Source organism: Mandrillus leucophaeus, unplaced genomic scaffold, assembly GCF_000951045.1.
Source record: "Mandrillus leucophaeus isolate KB7577 unplaced genomic scaffold, Mleu.le_1.0 Scaffold298, whole genome shotgun sequence".
In the NCBI taxonomy this organism is placed as follows: Eukaryota; Metazoa; Chordata; class Mammalia; order Primates; family Cercopithecidae; genus Mandrillus; species Mandrillus leucophaeus.
Genome location: NW_012103120.1, coordinates 3,351,112 through 3,371,203, shown reverse-complemented (window position 1 = coordinate 3,371,203; position 20,092 = coordinate 3,351,112). Strand labels below are relative to the sequence as shown.

The 20,092-nt window shown below is 37.4% G+C and overlaps 1 protein-coding gene across 1 annotated transcript in view; it reads left to right on the top strand.

Moving 5' to 3' along the window:
* The window catches only part of PRKAR2B (protein kinase, cAMP-dependent, regulatory, type II, beta), a 113,216-nt gene that overhangs the window by 661 nt on the left and 92,463 nt on the right, over positions 1 to 20,092 (top strand). The window contains exon 2 of the mRNA XM_011986389.1: positions 1 to 126. Coding sequence (XP_011841779.1) covers positions 1 to 126 — 126 coding nt within the window. The remainder of the gene's footprint in view (positions 127 to 20,092) is intronic.

Below are 20,092 nucleotides of genomic sequence, written 5' to 3'. Positions count from 1 at the left end.
CTGCCGCCGCTGCCGGGGGTGGCACCCCCAGCAAGGGGGTCAACTTCGCCGAGGAACCCATGCACTCCGACTCCGAGGACGGAGAGGAGGAGGAGGCGGCGCCCGCAGACGCAGGGGCGTTCAATGGTGAGGACCAGACCCCCCGCCCTCGCGCCCCAGGATCCCCTTGCTGCCACGGCTCTCGGATCTTGCCGCTTTGCGCGCCCACCTCTCCCCGCATTCTCCACCTTTCCCTACCTTCCTATCTCGCCCACCCCCTCAGCATCCATTTCTGTCTCTCCCACTCGCCCACCTTCCTACTCCGCTCTCTGTCATACCCTCTTCCCTTCCTCTGGAGGTGGGAGAGCTGGGAGGTTACGATTCCCTCTGCCCGTCTGCCCCCTCTGCCTGGGCTGGTTGGGGTGGGCATCTGCTAGAAAGACAACTTTCGCTGTGATTGGAGGTATTTCGCTTGGAGGATACCATTGTGCATAAAGAAACTGGCCCACTTGGCGTCTTCATTCAGCCTTTGTATTTATTAAACGAATGTCAGAAGAGAAAAGGCGAACGATGTTTAATATGATTGTCTTTAGGTTGTTGTTAGGATGGTAGATTCACTAAAAGAAGCATGAAATTGGACTCACTGGGGCAGAACAAAATTTATGGCCAATAGCTCCGACATTCTTGGAAATAAGAGTTATCTGTTATTTTCCAATTTACCAATGCCGTGCTGTGTTATTTTTGAACACGTAACAAAGGATTCTATTTAGTCTGAAACCCACGGGGGTCTTTGGAACGAGGAAACGGGTTAATGGTTTGCTTTTTGTATAAAAGACATATTGAATGATTTGCTGTTTTATTTTTTTTAAGTGTATGAGAAAAACACTGTAGGAAGTTCTGAAAGCTTGTTGGTTGTCTTTAGAATGAAAAGCCAGTGAGTAATTGTAAGGACTGTGCCAGACTGAGCTAGAATAGACTGAGCTAGAAGAATGAATGGGAAAGAAAACGGAATTTTCTCAAATAGCTGCTCCTGGCAAGTCCCACCCCTTCTGCTTACAACCCTCTTTCCCTAACACACCCAGACACACACCCTCATTTACAGCCCCCTGTATTACACAACATACGCAAATCCCATTTTTATGGCAACCCAAGCTAAAATACCATGGAGTGCAATGTGCAAGTGTTTTCTCTTTGTGGTATAAGGCAAACATGCATGCAGCATTGCACCAGCTTTTATTTATTTACACTGCTTGTGGTTTGTGTGTCCGCAGTGTATTTCATAAAATGAAAACATTTAGAAGTGTCATTTCATTTCCTTGTGTATGCTCCTAGGAAGATGTTTCTTTTCTTTGCACGATTACATGTTGAAATGGATTATAAAATTAATGTATTTTTAGTTTGTCCAAAACGATCCCAGAAAGCCTGGAAATTAGTGCTCTATGAAGATAAAAGTGAAGCTTGTTACTTACAATTTTAATTTTGGACTTTTAAATGTTTCCTCAAGAGGATAATCATAGTCTTAGTAGTTCTTTTTGCACAAGAATCAAATCAAACGCTTTTCCTTCTAGAAACAAGAGAAAGAGAAAAGAATGCATGTTTTAAATAGGTAAGAAGCAGCAGCCAGTAACGGATGATAGAAAGGGAAGAGATATCTAATACTTCTTTTATGCTCCTGACGCATGCACACATGTTCATGCACACACACAAAGGGGGAAAAAAGGACTCTTTTCCCAGGTTGGAGAAAACTAGGAACTCAGGGGCTTGGTAAAGACCTTATATGTATTCTGTATGATATGTTGTTAATATAATCAAAATCTTTTGTTTGTATAATGCATTTGTTGAAGTACTTTGCATTGATGATTCCATTTTCTCCTTATAACAATATATTGTGCACAGAAGAGATTCCATTTTCATTTTGTAGTGAAGAAACAAGCCGTTAACTTCAAAACAGCAGGGCTTTATATGACTTTATATTCTCCAAGGCACCTTTGCTGTAAAAATTGCTCAATGTGAGTTAAACAAGTTAAACTTGTAAACAATTGCACTATTTACTCCCCAGCCTCACCTCCAAGGCCTTTAAAACTTTTAGACTGCAACCAAATACAATTTGATCATTATCCAGGAGGCACATACATGTGTCTGATTGAAACTTTGGCAATAGTACAGGTACTACCTTCTGTCAGATGCAGTGCTTTTTGATATTTACTATTTGAATTGATTATTTCTCCCTATTTTAAATTGTGTTGAGACCTGCAGTTGAAAAACATTTAATTATAGGCTACAAAGTGGTTGGCAAGCTTTTCTTGCAAAGGGCCAGATAGTAAACGTTTTAGGCTTTGGGCAACATGTGGTCTTGATTACTACTTTTTTTTTTTTTTTCAACACAAAGCCTTGTGAGGGTTGGGATTGTCCAAAATTAGCCGCATATCAAGGCCATAGCTTGCTGACCCCTGATCAGAAGAAAAAAAAAAAGTCAAAATAGTACCACTGGGGAAAAAACAGGAGTGAGCCTAAAAAGTATGAGCCTATCGGTTTGACATCTATGTCCAGAAATGTCCCTCATTAGAAAAGAACCCCAGATACGGGGCAATTCCGGCATAGTAAAAAATAAGGATTGGAAAACAAGTCTTAATTTACTATGACACAGCACAAGACCTGCTGGGTCAATAATTCTGAAATTTTCATAGGCATCTCAAGGAAGTTTGATTCAGAAATGACCATTACCCTGTACCATTTTTGAATAGGTTGAGATGGGACATGGTATCCTTTTTTTCCCCCTCAGTAGACATCCCACCCAGGTCGTTATGATATCAGTAGTTCCATAACTGTACTTTGGAAAACATTAACAGATAGTGATAATATTATCTTAAGAGTTAAAACATAATTGCCATTAGTTGACAATTGCTGTGTGCTGTCTAAATGCTTTAATTTTTTTATCTCAGCTTTATGAGAACGATAAGGCCATCACTTGCCCAGTGTTTCACGTGAGCTGCAAAATCAGGATTGGGACACAGGAATGGACCTGGCTTCATCCCTGTGCTCTTGACTGCCAGATTATATCTCCAGATGGGGCTGGGCTAGCATGACCTGAGTAACCCTTATATGTCAAGCTCTATTTGGGACCCTTAATGTGTTTGATTGTTAAAAGCTCCGAAAAATTAACTTGTCCAGGGTCGCACATAGAACAAGTAAGTAGTGAAGCCTGATTTCTTACCCTTATGTGTCTAACCTTGAAGCCCAGGATCATCAGGGAGTTCTTAAATGGAATTTGTTCTGTGGGCTGACTCACAAGTCAGGTTTTCTTGGTTATTTTTTCAGTGATGGTGATGGATTTGCATCATTGGTTCATATCCTCTCTTGTGAATGTCTTTAACGTAAGTGATGGTATTTATGAGGTTGGAGTTAAAAGGCAAGTTTTTGACCATGAAACTGTGCCCATTGACAAACGTAGGGATCAAGCATATGACCTTGATCTCATAATGTGGTGGTTTAATCAGATAAGCCAGGCACCTGCAGTTAGCTGGAAAAATGTTGTCTGGCCAGGGGTCAGTGATTTTTGAGGGTCAGGTGGTATGGCCGTATGTGGTGCTAGAGCAAACAGTCAGATGGGTGAAGGTGGTCTTCTTTCCTACCTTTCCAAAGGATCCCTTCCTCTTCTAATAGCTTTCCTTTCCCTCTCCTATTCTCTTCCAGTCTCATCAGTTCTAATTGTTACTTTCCATTTGCTAGCAATTTTGGTCAAAAGAGCAAGCCTTAGGTGTTAGAATGATAGTGGCTTATGGTGACCCTTTCTGGGAGAACTCTCAAAGGCCAGAAAGAAGCCATAATGGAAACTTCTTGGCGTCTACTCTGTCTCCCTCTTTCCCGTCCTAGAGAAAGCAAATACAGTTTGACACGTCATGTCTGAAAGGGTAACGTCCCAAGGCCTTGAATTTCTTAGAAGGGTTTACAGTAGGCTATAGCATTGCATCAGTACTAGTTTGGACTAAAATCAGTGGTAATTCATGATTTTGTATAGGCATCATCAAGAGATCTTGTGTTGCCCAATGATTTCTTCAGTGGAATTGCTGAAACTAAAAATGAAGTTAATACTATTCAGATTACTCTGATAAATGGACAAGTGGTCAGAAACAAATTAACTACACATGGGCACATGCAGAGCAGTCAGCCGAGGAGAAAAAATAACTGCTGTGATAGAAAATAAAGAGCTGATTTTCTGTATTATAGAAGAAAAAGATCTAGAGTTCAAAGTAGATACACATACCAAAAATAGAGAATCATACCCCATAAGACAAGCATATCAAAGGTAATAAATTGAAATTTACCATATAATAACTATGGCTTAATTCTCTTGACTCTGTCCTATGTCCAGTCTTATTGGAATCTTACCTACCTTTTGGTTTTTACAATTCAAAGGGAATTTGGAGAATTTACAAAACATCCTTAAGGTCAAGCAAAATATTGTAAAGTTTATATCATTGATATAAAATCTTACAGAGTAATATACTTTTTTTTTTCTTCTGCAGAATAGCAATTTCATTGTGTTTTATGGAAATGAATCCAGTATTGCACTTCTTGGCGAGATGAAGTAGGGAATGAGCTTATGCGGCAGTTTTACTTAGGATTTAATGTTACACAGTAATAAAATCCATATCCTTTCAACTCGTAATTTGTAGCTAAGAGCCCCAGGATTTTGTAATTAATGAGACTTTATAGTTTTTGGCTATTAGAGATTTACATGGTGGTTTTAAATCCTCCTGAAATGGATTACATCATTCAAGACAATGGCTAAAATATTGAAGCCATTATTTTAGTTATGAGCATAAAACAATAGTGTCAGAAAAGATAATAAAAATTATTTTCAGTTAGAGATGGTGATTGTGATTTTCAAAGCAGAAGTTAACATTCATTTTACTAGTAATAATAAGTGGATTGCTTTAGGGGTTGAAATTGGGAAACCAAAAACTTGAAATAGTGTCCTTTCTTCTCTTACCCATCTATTGCTTTGGGCTTTGGAAGAAGGGTGGTAAAGGGAGAAAGATGATAAAGTCAGGAGGCAAAGGAGGAGGGAGAGAGCAAGAGAGAAGTAAAACCAGTTATGAAGGCTTGCTTGAGTAACTTATACTTTGTCTGAAGACATACGATGGAAACACCTAAACAGAAATTGAAGCATTAGTACTTTAATTTTTCTACCTATCAAAAACCAAACCATTTAGCTATTGTTTTAGATAAGACAGTTACCAGCTTTTTTTTTAATGGTTGCACATAAATTGATGTGCTGTGTCTGGGTAGAACAGGAGTGAATATTGAATGGTTATTTTATTGTTGCAAAATCTCATTCCATGGATTCCAGTAAATTTCCAGCTGTCAAGATTTTGTTAACAGCTATGTTAAAAAACAATTGTATTTCTTTTTCTGTTGTGCAAATACAAGCAGGGGACCTATAAATCCATCAATTTGGTGTTTATTTTTGACCCATTAAGAAAATCGTTTGTCAGGAGTAGTAGTAGTGAAGCCCTACAGTGGAGGTTGGGGATTGATGGAATGTTGTAAGGTGAGAGATTCAGTGAAGAAGACTGAAGTGACTAACTGCAGGGTCTGCCTTAGAAGTGTGGAGAATCACAGAAAGTGCTGAGATCTGGGATGGCCTATTAGAAGGAATGTGTGAAAGTTGGAAGGTAGGATATTGCATTTATTCATTCACTGTACAAATATTTATTGAGAGCCAACTTTTTTCTTATTTTAAGAAAAAAGAAGTGATTAGTCTTACATTTACTCTCTTTAGACTTCATTTTTTCTGTTTTTGTTTGTTTTTTGGTAGAGATGGGTCTTGCTTTCTTGCTCAGGCTGGTCTTGAACTCCTGGCTTCAAGCAGTCCTTCTGCCTCAGCCTCCAAAAATGTTGGAATTAGAGGCGTGAGCCACCACGCTCTGCCTAGACTTAAGACACCATCCTTTTGTCGGAGATGGCCTCATAGATAGTATATGTGATCAATTTTGTTAATAGACAGGGCAGGTAAGATACAGAGAAGTTCCTTATCCAAATTTGGTAGGTTTTGGCCTTACAAATTTGATTTTGTTCATAGAACTGTTGCCAATGTTTTGTGCGCTATTTATATTAACTCACATCATATGAATTGTTTCTGTCTTCCATCAAGTTGATAGATAAGGTTTAAAAGGCTGGGCTAAGGAAAAGTACTTTTGTCTTCAGAATTTCCAGGTTTTTTGTTCTTTGATTCTTTTTCAATGAAGTGAAATCTAATATTAGACTGTATTTTCATATCACTTGCTTAATAAGAGACAATGGAAAAGAAACAAGAATGCAGTGATTTTTCTGAGTAGAATGGATTGTCACTGTGTTCTTGATCCTGTTCTTGTCCTTCCAGTCTTACCTGTGTCATCTAGTTGTGGTTGGGACAGTCACAAAATCCTATAAAAACCTCACTATGATGCTTATCACTATTTTTTGGGAGCGAATTTTGTGCTTTACAAATTCAAAATGACTCAGACTGTTTCATTATGTAATTATTTTATGGAAAGAATTTGAGCTAAAATTTTCAGGTCATGGCTTACATGACAACAAAACAATCAAATAAGAAAATCAGAACTATAAACAGTTGGTGTAACATTTATAAATGTTTCCGCAATAGGCTCTGCCATGTGTAGCTTAATATGTTTGGAAACTGAAAAAAAAGTCTTTCCAGTTGCTGCTGTTTAAAATGTTTCTTAATTAAAAAAAAAAAATAAAAGACAAAAGGTCAAAATGTAAACACATGTTCCACATAAAAGTGAAGCCAAGAAGATATACTGTATACAGTTATTTCTGTATCCGTTTGACTAAGGATGACATTGTTTAATTTACATTAGCTGTTCCAAGACAAAATAGTCCATGGGAGTGATATTGAGGGAAATTTGGGGGGTGAAAAAAGAAGGAAAAAAGCCATTTGTTCCATTTGTTCTAATATATTTCAGTTAGACCCAAAAAACATCTTTTTCAAAGGTCATGTTGAATTAAAATATAATTCGGTTGTTTCATTCTAATTATTGTAGAAAACTAATGTTTTTAAAATGGTGTCCTTTTGGGCTGGGCACGGTGGCTCACGCCTATAATTCCCAGCACTCTGGGAGGCCAAGTCGGGCGGATCACCCAAGGTCAGGAGTTTGAGACCAGCCTGGCCAACATGGTGAAACCCCATCTCTACTAAAAATACAAAAACTAGCCAGGCGTGGTGGCAGGCACCTTAATCCCAGCTACTCGTGCGGCTGAGGCAGGAGAATCGCTTGAATCCGGGAGGCGGAGGTTGCAGTGAGCCTAGATTGTGTGACTGCACTCCAGCCTGGGCTACAGAGGTATACTCTGTCTCTAAATAAATAAATAAATAAATAAATAAATAAATAAATGGTGTCCTTTTTATTTAATACTAGTTATTAATTTTGACTACTGATGTATCAGATGCAGAACAGTGCTTTACACATTGTCGTCTGAACAGATGCTTTACAAATACGTGATTTAGTCTTCCCCAGAGTAGTTGGTGAAATCAAGGTTTGAACCTGATAATCTGACTTCAGGGTCCTTCTCTTCAGCCACAGTTTATACACTTCATTTCAGTAACTGTTTTAGCAGTAATGTGGTTGAAAATAACCACGTATCAAAAAATTAGCTACCTACTTTTCCATCTAAAAGTTTGCAGGCTAGCCCTGCATCATTGATCTCTCCCTTTTACAATTTGCTTTCTCCATCTATTCAACTCAAATTAGCATTTCGTGTACTTTAGAAACTCAGTACATTTGTTTATTTTATTTTGTGTTTGAGAGAGTCATGCTCTGTCGCCCAGGCTGGAGTGCAGTGGTGCCATCTTGGCTCACTGCAACCTCTGCCTCTGGATTCAAGTGATTCTCCTGCCTCAGCTTCCTGTGTAGCTGGGATTACAGGTGCGCGCCACCATGTCTGCCTAATTTTTGTATTTTTGGTAGAGACGGAATTTTTCCATGTTGGCAAGGCTGGTCTGGAACTCCTGGCCTCAGGTAATCTACCTGCTTCAGCCTCCCAAACTACTGGGATTATAGGCATGAGCCACCACACCCAGCCTTACATTTATTTATTTTAAAAATAATCACCTCATGTACTGAGCTGCGTAATTCTCTAAATTTGTTTTATTATATACCCTTATTAGCAAAATATATTTGAGTGTACACCCCCAATATATGTTGATAAATTTTATACATGTGGCAATATATTGACTTATATGTATGGTAAAGCTTCCTGCAATATAAATTTTGAAAGGACAAAGTAAAAAGCAATTCTAAGCAAGTTGTAATTTTCTCCTACATCCCAACATGTAGCCTTATACACTGTCTTGGCATACATGAACCCCATTTTGGAGACTACAACTAACTCTAAACAATACCACTTAAATTGATGCTCTAGTAATGTATAAAGTTGCCATGATCAATTTTGGTTCCCTGATTCAAGCTTCTAGATTATAAAGGGCCTGCAGAGTGTGTGTGTGTGTGTGTGTGTGTGTGTGTGTGTGTCTTTTTTAAAAGACAGTCAGTCACTCCATAAGTTAGTTGACTCAACAAGATTTGGCAGAGTACAGAGGAAAACTCTATGTTATAAAAAGGAAATAAAACTACGTTACCTGAAGGGGAAAATCCAGGCTTTTTCTTTTAAAACCTGTAACCTTGAATTCCAATTGTAGAGTAGTAATGTTTTTGGTGCAACATTTGTGGATGGGACAAAGAGAATCATATTATAGTTTTCTGGTTAGGAATCAGTGAATCATGGAAATAACGGTGAGAATTAGAAGAAAGTGTAAAGTTTAAAATAGTTGAAAAGAAATGCAATTTTGTAGAATATTTTAAGTTATTTGGTTAGGAGAGAGACCGTTCACTATTTGCTTTTTTGTAACTTTTGGAAAAATGTTTAGCATGTACTTGGATTACCTGTTAAATAAGTGTAAAAATACATGAAAGAAAGGCAATTCTTTTGTACATATCCATTAAGTAGTAAATAAAACACAGTAGGCCAGCTGTGGTGGCTCACGCCTATAATCCCAGCACTTTGGGAGGCCAAGGCGGGCAGATCATGAGGTCAGGAGATCAAGACCATCCTGGCTAACTTGGTGAAACCCCATCTCTACTAAAAATACACACACAAAAATTAGCTGAGCATGGTGGCGAGTGCCTGTAGTCCCAGCTACTTGGGAGGCTGAGGCAGGAGAATGGTGTGAACCCGGAGGGCAGAGCTTGCAGTGAGCCGAGATTGCGCCACTGCTTGACAGAGTGAGATTCCCATCTCAAAAAACAAAAAAATAAAAAAACAAAAACCATAGTATATAGCGTCACGTGACTTGATTCTAAATTGATATAGCCAAGTATTCTTGTCTTAAGTCATTCTCTTGGTCCTGAATTCCCACTCCCCTCTCCATATCTTTCTGCCAAATCTCACTCTTTTCCCAAAGGTTTAGTTTACATTTCACCCTACCAAAAATCTTTGCAAGTTTCCCTCCTTGATGTTAATAGTATCAATATGGTAGGATGAATATGGCCTCCATCAGTCAGCTTTGCAGATGTCAAGGGTCAGTATAAGCAGGCAAGAATGTGCAGGAATATACCCAATCTCTCTAAGTCTTTCGTGTTGTGCTTTGCCCACAGTAGGTGTGCAAATGTTTTTTAAAATATTGAGTACTAAGTTGAACACTGTCTAATGGTAAATGTGTATGAATATAAAATGATTGAAAACTTCTTAGGCATGTAAATATTTTAAATAGACTTTTAATAATAGTTTCTTAGTAATCTTTTACATTAATGTATTTTAAGGTGTTTTCATAAAATATAAAAGCTTTAGCCTATCTTCAGTTCAGTCTCTTGGATTTGGACTTTGTTATATTAAAAATACAGTGTGAGACTTGGACCTGACATGGAACGCTATAAAATGCACAGAACGCACTTGCACAGGCTTCTTTTGCCTGTTGGATTTCATATTCTAATTGAGGTGACATTCTGGCCCCCCACAAACCACTAATGATGTATGTCATTGCATCTGCTTATGTGAACCCTGTGCTTAACCTAAAACTGATCTATTGCCCTGAACCTGCTTTGTCCATTTCCATCTCTTTGCCTTTGCTCTTCATTCCTGCCACTTTGCAAGGCAAGCTGCCTTCCTCCCTCTATTGCTTGAATCCTGCTGACCCCTCAAGACTCACTTACTCTCTGGAGCCCTCCAGTTTTTCCTCTAGCTCCAGCACAGACCTGTCTCTTTAAAATTGAAATGGACATACCCACCTGCTTACCAAATACCTTTGCTTGCATGTTCTTCAGGCACCTGCAAACAATTTTATCCTAAACTGAATGTATTCTCTCTTTCCTCAGTTCTTCTCTCCTGTACTCTCATGTCATTCTTTTTTTTTTTCCCACTCCACTAATTTTCATAAACGTGGTCACTAGAGCTCCTTTTCTTTTGCCTCATACTTTTTAAACCTGGCAATTTGCTTTTATGGAAAAAAGCAAAAATAAACCAGATTGTTTTCAGTTGCCAAAAATTTTTATGTGAAACATATGAAATAGTGGAAGCTTTTTTAAAAGCATGATTTCATTTTTGTACAGACTCTAGATTTGAAGCCTGACTCTACCATTTATAACTTTTGGGACCTTGAATAAGTTATGTATTTTATGATCAGTGCCTCATTTTTCTCATCTATGAAATGGGAATAAAGATAGTACCTACCTCAAAGGGATGCTGTGAGAATTTAATGAATTAACAGTACCTGGTATACACTAAGCATTAATGTGTGTTTGTTAAAAAAACAAAACACAACAAAACCAAAAGGAAGGAAACAAATACAAGTTTTAGAATTCAATGAGAACATGACAGTTTTAAAAAAAATGAAATTTGATTAGAAGTATAAACTAGAGATTGCTCTCAAGACAGTACAGTAATAGTACTTTAAAGAAGTTATTAATGAAAAATATGAAAGTCTTTAAATCTTTTAGTTAAGAGTTTCAAATTTTTAAAAACCTGTACTCCTTTAAATCTCATGTCCTCCTTTAATTCCATTTGAAAATCGAGGTAAATAGTCTGACTTGGAAAAAAAAAGTAAAAAAAAAGATGGGATAAGGCTTTGCTTTGTTTTCATACCATCCTTTCCCCGAGAATCAGTGTTTAACTGATGGAGTAAATAGATGTGTGTTTACACAATCTCCAAGTTTATGGTCTTAAATTTAAGGTTTAGAAAGTAATTTTTGAACAACTTAGGAATGTGTAGGTAGAAGTATTGAAAATTGTTACTTTATTTAAATGAGGCAGATCTTGTAGAAAAACATAACTATGTGCCTGAAGTACACATTAACTGGAAAACAATTAGTTGGCATTAAATTGACAGCTTGTTTCCTCATGTCATAATATTTATAAAAGTAAGCTCATGGTGGGACAAATTTATACCTCTCCAAGTCTTACATTAGTATGTGTTTTTATTCTGAAAACTTATGATTCTGTACTTATTCAACTACAAATTGCTAGTAATTTATTTTTAGAAGAAAATAAAAACAATCTTTTGGGATCTTTGTTTTTACATGGAGTTGTTCATAGGTCTTTGATTTTTTTTATTTGACTGTTAACAGCAGTTTACCAGCCAAGCAATATTAGAACTTTTGATGCATAATAATTCCTTGAAATACCTTTCTTGTAATTCCTTAAATGCAATCTAAAAGATATTTTAGTATTTGAATTTTAGCAGAAACCCATTTGTAAAAAGAATATAAAAAATATTTTAGGAGCACATTTAGCATTAAAGTACATTTTGAACTAATTTGGCTGGGCAGATAATATCAGAGCATAGTGAGAGCTTTTTATCTGCCAAAACTGAGTAGAGCAGAATTTTTTTCTCTTTTACTTATTGTGACATCTTTTCAATATACAGAAAGACACAGATAAATAAGGAACACTCATATAAGCAGTCTTCTAGCTCTGACAGATTTTAACATTTTGGCACCCTTCACGGTTTTTTATTTTTATTTTTCTGGCCGGGCATGGTGGCTCACGCCTGTAATCGCAGCCCTTTGGGAGAGACCAAGGTGGGTGGATCACCTGAGGTCAGGAGTTTGAGACCACCCTGGTCAACATGATGAAACGCCATCTCTAGTAAAAATACAAAAATCAGCCGGGTGTAGTGGCACATGCCTGTAATCCCAGCTTCTTGGGAGGCTGAGGCAGGAGAATCACTTGAACCCAGGAGGCCAAGGTTGCAGTGAACTCCAGCCTGGGTGACAGCGTAAGACTCTGTCTCAAAAAAAGAATTAGTTGTTTGTTTGGTTTTTTTTCTTTTAAAATATACCGCATGTGCAGTAGGAGGAGGCCCTTCGTGTGCTCTGTCCTGTCCCATTCCATCAACTTCTGTTTCCAGAGATAACCACCAATACGATGCATTTATTGTTTATGTTTCTGGTATGTGGTTTTGTACTATTACTGCATAGACATTAGGTTAGAAATTTGTATAAATTTTGCACTTATAAAAGTTTCTTTTATGTAAATTATTATCCATCAACTTGTTTTTGAGAACAGCATTTGAGATGTTACATTGATTCATGTAGTTCTAGTTCTCTAGTTCATTTATTTTAACCTGCTATGTAGTATACTCTTGTATAAATACACACTTTATCCATTCTTTGGTAAATATTTTGGTTGTTCCCAATTTGTTGTTATAGTGCTGTAGTGAGTGTGTGTGTGTGTTAGGCAAATGTAGTTTCTAAAGATAGTTTTCAGTGTGTGGTCTGGATACCTCTGGGGGACCATTTGCCTCCTCTTCCCAGACCTTGCAAGAGTCCATAGAATGAAAATTATAATAATACTTCTAAGATTTTCTTTGCCTTTTTTTCTCTCATGCTCTCAGCATGATAGCTTACGGTAGAGTTTTCCAGAGGGTACATGATGTATGATATTGCTACAGATTGAATGCAGGAGCAAGTAGGAGAACCCAACCATCTTCTATCATAACAGATTTGCAAAAATGTAAAGCAAAGTCATTCTAAATTTTACCAAGTTTTGTTTGTTTTGGAAAATATAGTATTATTTTATCAAAATATGTTATTAGTAACCTGCATGTTGTTCTTTTAAATTCATATTTTAAATATTTATCAGTTTTAATTTATAATACAGCAAATATCAATGGATATAACCATATACACACATAATTTTTGAGACTATATAGAGGTTTTGAGATCGAAAAGTTTGTGGACTGCTGCTGTAGGGGATGTACCTAAGTGTGGAAAGGTTGATTGTAGGGGCGCACAGCTTTGACTTCACCTCACATTGTCGTATCTGCTTTGTAAAGGTGTTGCACCAGTTTGTACTCTTATCAGCTGTGTAAGAGTTCCTGGTTTTCACATTGAAGCTAACGTTCAATATTGTCAGATTTCAACAAGCTTTGACAGTAGAATGGATGTCAGATAGAATCTTACTGTGAATTGAATTTGTTTTCCTCTTATTGCTAGTGACATTGAACATCTTTTCATGTTCATTGACTGTATTTGTAGTTTATTTTCTTTGAAAATTTGTTGCCATTTTTCCCATCTGGCTGATTGTGTTTTTCTTACTGATTTGTAGAAGGATTTTTCCCCTCCCTCCCTCCCTCCTTCTCTTCCTGCCTCCCTTCCTGCATCCCTTTCTCCCTCCCTCCCTCCCTCTCTTCCTGCCTCCCTCCTTCTCTTCCTCCCTCCCTTCCTCCATCCCTTTCTCCCTTCCTTCCTCCCTTCCTCCCTTCCTTTAATGTTCTGGCTACCAACTCTATGTTGGCAATAGTCATTGAAAAAATCTTCCAATCTTAGGTTTGTCTTTTCATTTTGTTTACAATAACTTTGAACATAATTTTTAATTTTAATGTAGACTAATGTTAATCATTCCTTTTGCTTGTGATTTTTTTGCCTTGTTTAAGGATTTCATCACTAATCCAAATTAAAAAGATAATCTCTTTATTTTCCTGTAAAAATTTGTAAGTCTTGAGTTTCATCTTTAAGACTTTAATTAATCTATAATGTATTTCTTATATACGGTATGAATTAGGGAATCTCATTTCATTATTATGTATTGACTCATTTTTTACCCCCACTGATTTTTAAATGTTAAATTTCCATTTATATGTGAGTATACAAATTTCCACATTCATGTGAATGTACTTCAAGCTTCTGTTCTGTTCTGTTGGGTTTGTCTGTCCTTTCATCAATGTCTCTTTCTCTTAATGTGACTTTAAAATGGTCTTGATATATGGTATGGTAACTCTCACTTCTTTTACTTTAAAATGATTTAACTATTTGTAGTTATTCCATGAGATTTTTACGATATGCTTCTTCAGTTTTGTAGAAAATCTTTATTGGTAGTTTTATTGGAATTGCTTGAATTTATAAACAAAGTTGGAGATGACAGACCTTTTAATGATACTGAGTCTTCCTATCCATGAACATAATATGTCTCCCTTTATTCAGTCTTCCTTTCATATTCATCAATAATGTTTTTAATTTTCTCCATAAGGATTTTCCTGTCTTAGTTTTATTCCTATGTAGTTTATCACAACTAGGATTTTAAAAATTTATGCATTTTAATTTGTTATTGCTGAGAATATATAGCAGGAACTGGTAAAGCTCACTCATAAAAAGACCCTAATCGAACTGAGCAAAGACTTGAACATGTCAATAAAGAAGACCTAACAGTGGCTGGGAGCGGTGGCTCATGCCTGTAATCCCAGCACTTTGGGAGGCCTAGGCAGGCAGATATTTGAGGTCAACAGTTTCAGAGTAGCCTGGCCAACATGATGAAACCCCGTCTCCACTAAAAACAAGAAATTAGTGGTGGCACGTGCCTTTAATCCCAGCTACATGGGAGGCTGAGGCAGAGAATCGCTTGAACTGGGATGGCGAAGGTTGCAGTGAACCAAGACTGTGCCACCGCACTCCAGCATGGGCTACAGAGCGAGACTCTGTCTTGGAAAAAAAAACAAGACATAAGAATGGCCAATAAGCACATGGAATGTGCTCAGTATTTTTAGTTATCAGGATAGTAAAAATTAAAACCACTGTAAGACACCATTAAACACACACAAGAATGGCTAAAATAAGACATACCTTATGTTGGCTGGAACTCATATATGGTCCTTGAGGTCATAAAGTAATATAAACACTTAGGAACACTGTGGGCATATTATAAAGTTAAGCATTCACCTACCTATGACCAAGCAATCCTCCTCCTAGGTATTTAAGAGAAATAAATTAACATTTACAAAATGCTTGTAAACATATGCTTTTACTCAACCAAAGTTATTGTAAACAAAATGAAAAGACAGTCACAAGACTGGAAGATTTTTTCAATGAATATTACCAACAAAGAGTTGAATATTTAGAAGAATATCAAAGAATATTTATACAAGCTTTATTCAAAATAGCTCAAACTGGAAACTGAAATGTCCGTCAACAGGAGAATGGATGGATATATATATAATGGTATAGTCATATAAGGGAATACTACTACTCATTAAAAAAGAACAGCAGGAATTAATCTTATGTTTGCATGAAGTTCAAAGACAGGCAAAGCTAAACTACAGTGGTAGAAATCCTAACAAGTGGTTGCCTATGAGATTGTGGGAATTGTCTGTAAGAGGCCTCATGGAAACTATCCAAGGTGTTGAAAATGTTTTATATCTTGATTGAAGTGTTAGTTGTGGATGTATATGTTTATCAAAACTAATTGAATTGTACATTTTATTGTATGTGAATTTCACCTCTTTTTTTAAATTGGAAATATGGATGCTCTTGAAATCCTTTTTTTTTTTTCACATTTTAATTGAGAAATGCCATTGCCTTCTGCTCTGGTTATCTTATGAAATCTTTCATTATTCTTGTTAGAGACTAAAACCAGGTTACATTTTCATTATTGTGGGGCGTAAGTGGTACTGCTTTTAATAATACTACCTGAAAAAAAGCCAAAGACTAGTCAAGCTCTAGTGTTTTGAAGTCTATTTTGTGTTTTTAGCCAATAGTATATACTATATTTTAATTTATGGTTTTCGGAAACTTAATACTTGTATACATAACATTTGCTTTTTTTTTTTTTTGAGACGGTGTCTCGCTCTGTCACCAAGGCTGGAGTGCAGTGGTACAATCTCAGCTCACTGCAACCTCTGCCTCCACATTTGAGCGATTCTCATGCCTCAACCTCCCAAGTAGCTGGGACTACAGGTGTGTACCACCATGCCTGGCTGATTTATGTATTTTTAGTAGAGATGGGTTTTACCATGTTGGCCAGGCTGGTCTTGAACTCCTGGCCTCATGTGATCCACCCACTTGGGCCTCCCAAAGTGCCGGGATTATAGGCATGAGCCACCGTGCTTGGCCAAATAATCTTTAGGTGTCAGGGAGCCACCCCTATTATATTATTTTTCATTAGCACTATTTCTTCAGCATTTTTGAACCTAATGTATTTTGTAGCCAGCAGTGTTCTAAGCCTTGGGGATATAGTAATGAAGCAGACAAACAAGGAAAGACCCTGCCCTCATGAAGCTTATAATGTAGCAAGGGAGGAGACAGACAATAAACATGAAACGGTAGGCATCTCTAGCCAGCTCTAGAGAAAAGGAAACAGGATGGTACGATTGAAAGGAACAAGAGGGGGCAACTTTAAACTGGGTGTTCAGGGAAAAGCTTCCTGAGGGGGTCATTTGAGCTGAGACTGGAATGGCAAGAGTATCTTCATTCTGGAAAGTGTATGGGGAAGGCTCCTAAGACGGATATTTTCTATAACTGTACTCTTATTAGTAGGCCAACCTTAGTCACATCCCTGATTGTTCTCTCAGTTGCTCTTCATTTCAAAGCCTCCCCTCCTGCCTTTACCTTTTGTTTCTCCCAAATTACTGTTCTCTAGAGCTGTTTTGTTGTGACTTTATAGACATGTAGCAATTTGAACTCTTTGCAGCTTCCAGCTTTTCTGGTATTCTTAATCTAGCTTGGATTGTTTACTCTTACAAGCAGAACACTGGTCTCCATAGATCTGCTCTTTACGTGAATCTGACCATACAGACTTACAAGAGACAGTTTTGTGTATGGAGAAGCAGAGAGTGAGTTTACATCGTCTTGACAGTGGCTTTTCCCACCCCTTTCTACTTAACTCTGAGCCCACATTTAAAACCCTGAAAGTATTTGGGAACCTTTTTCTTGACATTGTTACTGCCTCAACTCTGTGTAGCTTTATAAAAACTTAGTCATTTTTAGGACTTTTCTGACTGAACTGTATTTTTCTCTCTTTTCCTAAGGGGGCATTGTTGGTAAAATCCTGATGAATTAAGAAGTGGAGACTCATGTTCATTCACAAGCAAAAATATGTTTTTTTTATGTAATCATTTTATTTTGTTACCTTCATATTCTAAAATGTCAGTTTTGTTTTAAGGAATTTGGTTAATAAATACAAAGAAAGTCTTTGAAATGGGCACTTTGTAAAAGCATCTATATTTCGTCTTACTGTGCCCCACCCCCAGCCATAATCCATGTGTCTGAGTGGGTTGGACACCTGATCTCTGTATTTCTTGCTGTATAATCAAAAAGGAAGAAGAAAAGTGATCTCCCAAGTGCTGGCTTCTCAGACAGCTCCCGTTATGTCTCATAAGAAGTGCCTTGAGGTACATGGTTCATAATCTGTGTCTCGTTGAGACCAAGACCATGAAGCCTTGGAGGGTACCTGCTAATTATTATTCTGTCCTTGTACCTTTGAGCCCCTCCACAGGCTGAATCTCAACAAATTCCTAGACACTATGTATCTAGAAATACATAGTATTTCAAGGGCTTACAAGACAGTGACGAGTAAAGTATCTCTGAGTATTAGCAATTGTGGTCAAGGTTCAGCACCTTTTAACAAAAATACAGAAAATAAGTGGTCATTTTCAATACCAGAAATTATGTACGTATTAAAAGTTTGCAAGTTGTGTGTGTTAGGTTACTTAGAAAAATTTTCAAGTTTCGTTGTTTATTTGCCTGTTTGCTGTTGACCTTTTAAAAAAGTTAATTATTCCTCGGCTCAAGGGTGAACCTTATTTTACTTTAATTTTTGAAGCACAGGCATAAGAGAAATTAATTTATTCTGCACTAAATATTTACTCACTCAAAAATAATTATCTTACGTGGTTTCGATTTACACAGTTTCTAGAATATTTTATTTAGACAGTTAACAGATTCAGGAAGTGTTTATTGCTAGAAAAGGTGATTAATGGGAGGATAAGGATGCTAAAATTATTCAGCTGAATCCAAGATTATTGTGTATATTTCACTTAGGGTATATGAACACGTTTCTGCAAAAGGCTAATTTAACTAATGCAGCTACAGTGTAGATAGGGTAGTTTGTAGTTTGTTTTTAATTTTTGTTTGCTCGGTGTGTGTATATGTGTGTGTGTGTGTGTGTGTGTATGTGTGTTTATGACTGCAGATCACAGCTCTCAGGGCTCTTGTTTCTTTAACTTGGAGTTTCTCTCCCAGCAGTATGCTCAGAGATGCAAACTGTGTGTACTGCTATAAACTTGACTTTTAGTTTCATAGATTATCTTAGGTTTTTTAGTCTTCTACTGGATTTCTCATTCGCCTACATTTTTCTAAATTAGGTATCTAGTTGCAGGGTATAAGTCTTTGAAGCCATTGTATTTGAAAATACAACTAGACTTAATAAGTTCTTCAAGGGCGGCGACTCTGTTACAATTCCAGTGCCTAGCATCCACACTCAATACAGCAACAAAATTAGTGGGGACAGGGAGACTTGCTCTGCTTCCTTGCAGAGTTTATTGATGCATTCTGCAGCTATTTACTCAGCACCTTTATCTGCCAGGCACTGTGATAGGTTTTGGGCATGAAGAGGTGAGCAGATAAGCAGTTCCTGCTGGCCTGGTGCAGAACTCAGTCCAGCAGGTTTGGGAGGCTGTTTTCACTGCTGAGATAGAGAGACTCCTTCAGTTTATCCAAAGTAATGGAGGATTTTGCTTGTAAGGACACTGAAGGATTAAAGAAGACTTGAATCAGTTACACTTCTAGGTCTCTTGGGAGCGTAGGAACTAAACGAATCTAGTGGAATATAGTTTGGCAACTGAAGAGATCTCTGGTTATACAAGCACAAAGATATTCATAGGAACATAGGACTCAGTGTTCCACTGCAGTAGTGTTGGGGAGAAAGTCAAACCTTATATAAATATTTGTGTCTTTTTTCCTTGGGGATTCACTAAGATCTTAGGTTATATTCTCTTAGAAATGCTAGGATTTTACTCTGCTCTTAAATCATATTGTTTATTTCTCCAGGCATGTAATATATTTCCTATTTTTTTCCTTCTATCCTAGTCTCTAGTTTTCTCTCTTTCTGTGTGGGTGTGTGTGTGGGGGTGTGTGTGTGTCTGTGTGTGTGTGTGTATTCACCGAATATCCGCAGAATAAGAAAATCTAAAGGTAAAAACCAAAAATCCGAGAAAATTTAATTTGACTTGTCACATTTTAAAACACCTTCATCTGTTAACATTTTTTGGAAATTTGTATTGCTGTTTATTTTGTATATTTAAAAAGTGGTAATATTAGTTTACACTAAATAAGCGTCAGTCTCTTACATTTGAATAGGAATTTATAATTGACAGGTACCTCCAAAGATGTTTATGTTTTTTTGTTTTTGAGACGGAGTCCTGCTCTGTTGCCCAGGCTGGAGTGCAGTGGTGCGATCTCCACTCACTGCAACTTCCGACTCCTGGGTTCAAGCAATTCTTTTGCCTCAGCCTCCTGAGCAGCTGGGATTACAGGTGCCCACCACTATGCCCGGCTAATTTTTTTAAAAAAGTTTTAGGATAGAGATGGAGTTTCTCCATGTTGGCCCGGCTGGTCTTGAACTCCTGACCTCAGGTGATCTGCCCACCTCGGCGTCCCTAAGTGCTGGGATTACAGGCGTGGGCCACCACGTCTGGCCAGGTTTTTTTCTTCAGAAAAACCCCCTGAAAGAAGGAGGGCAGATCTTGCTTCCGTATATCACAAGTTGAAAATTTAAGTCAAGGTTACATGGTTCATCTATGCCATCAGAAGGTGGTGTGGCCAGTATTAGAGCCCAAGGCTCCTGTCTG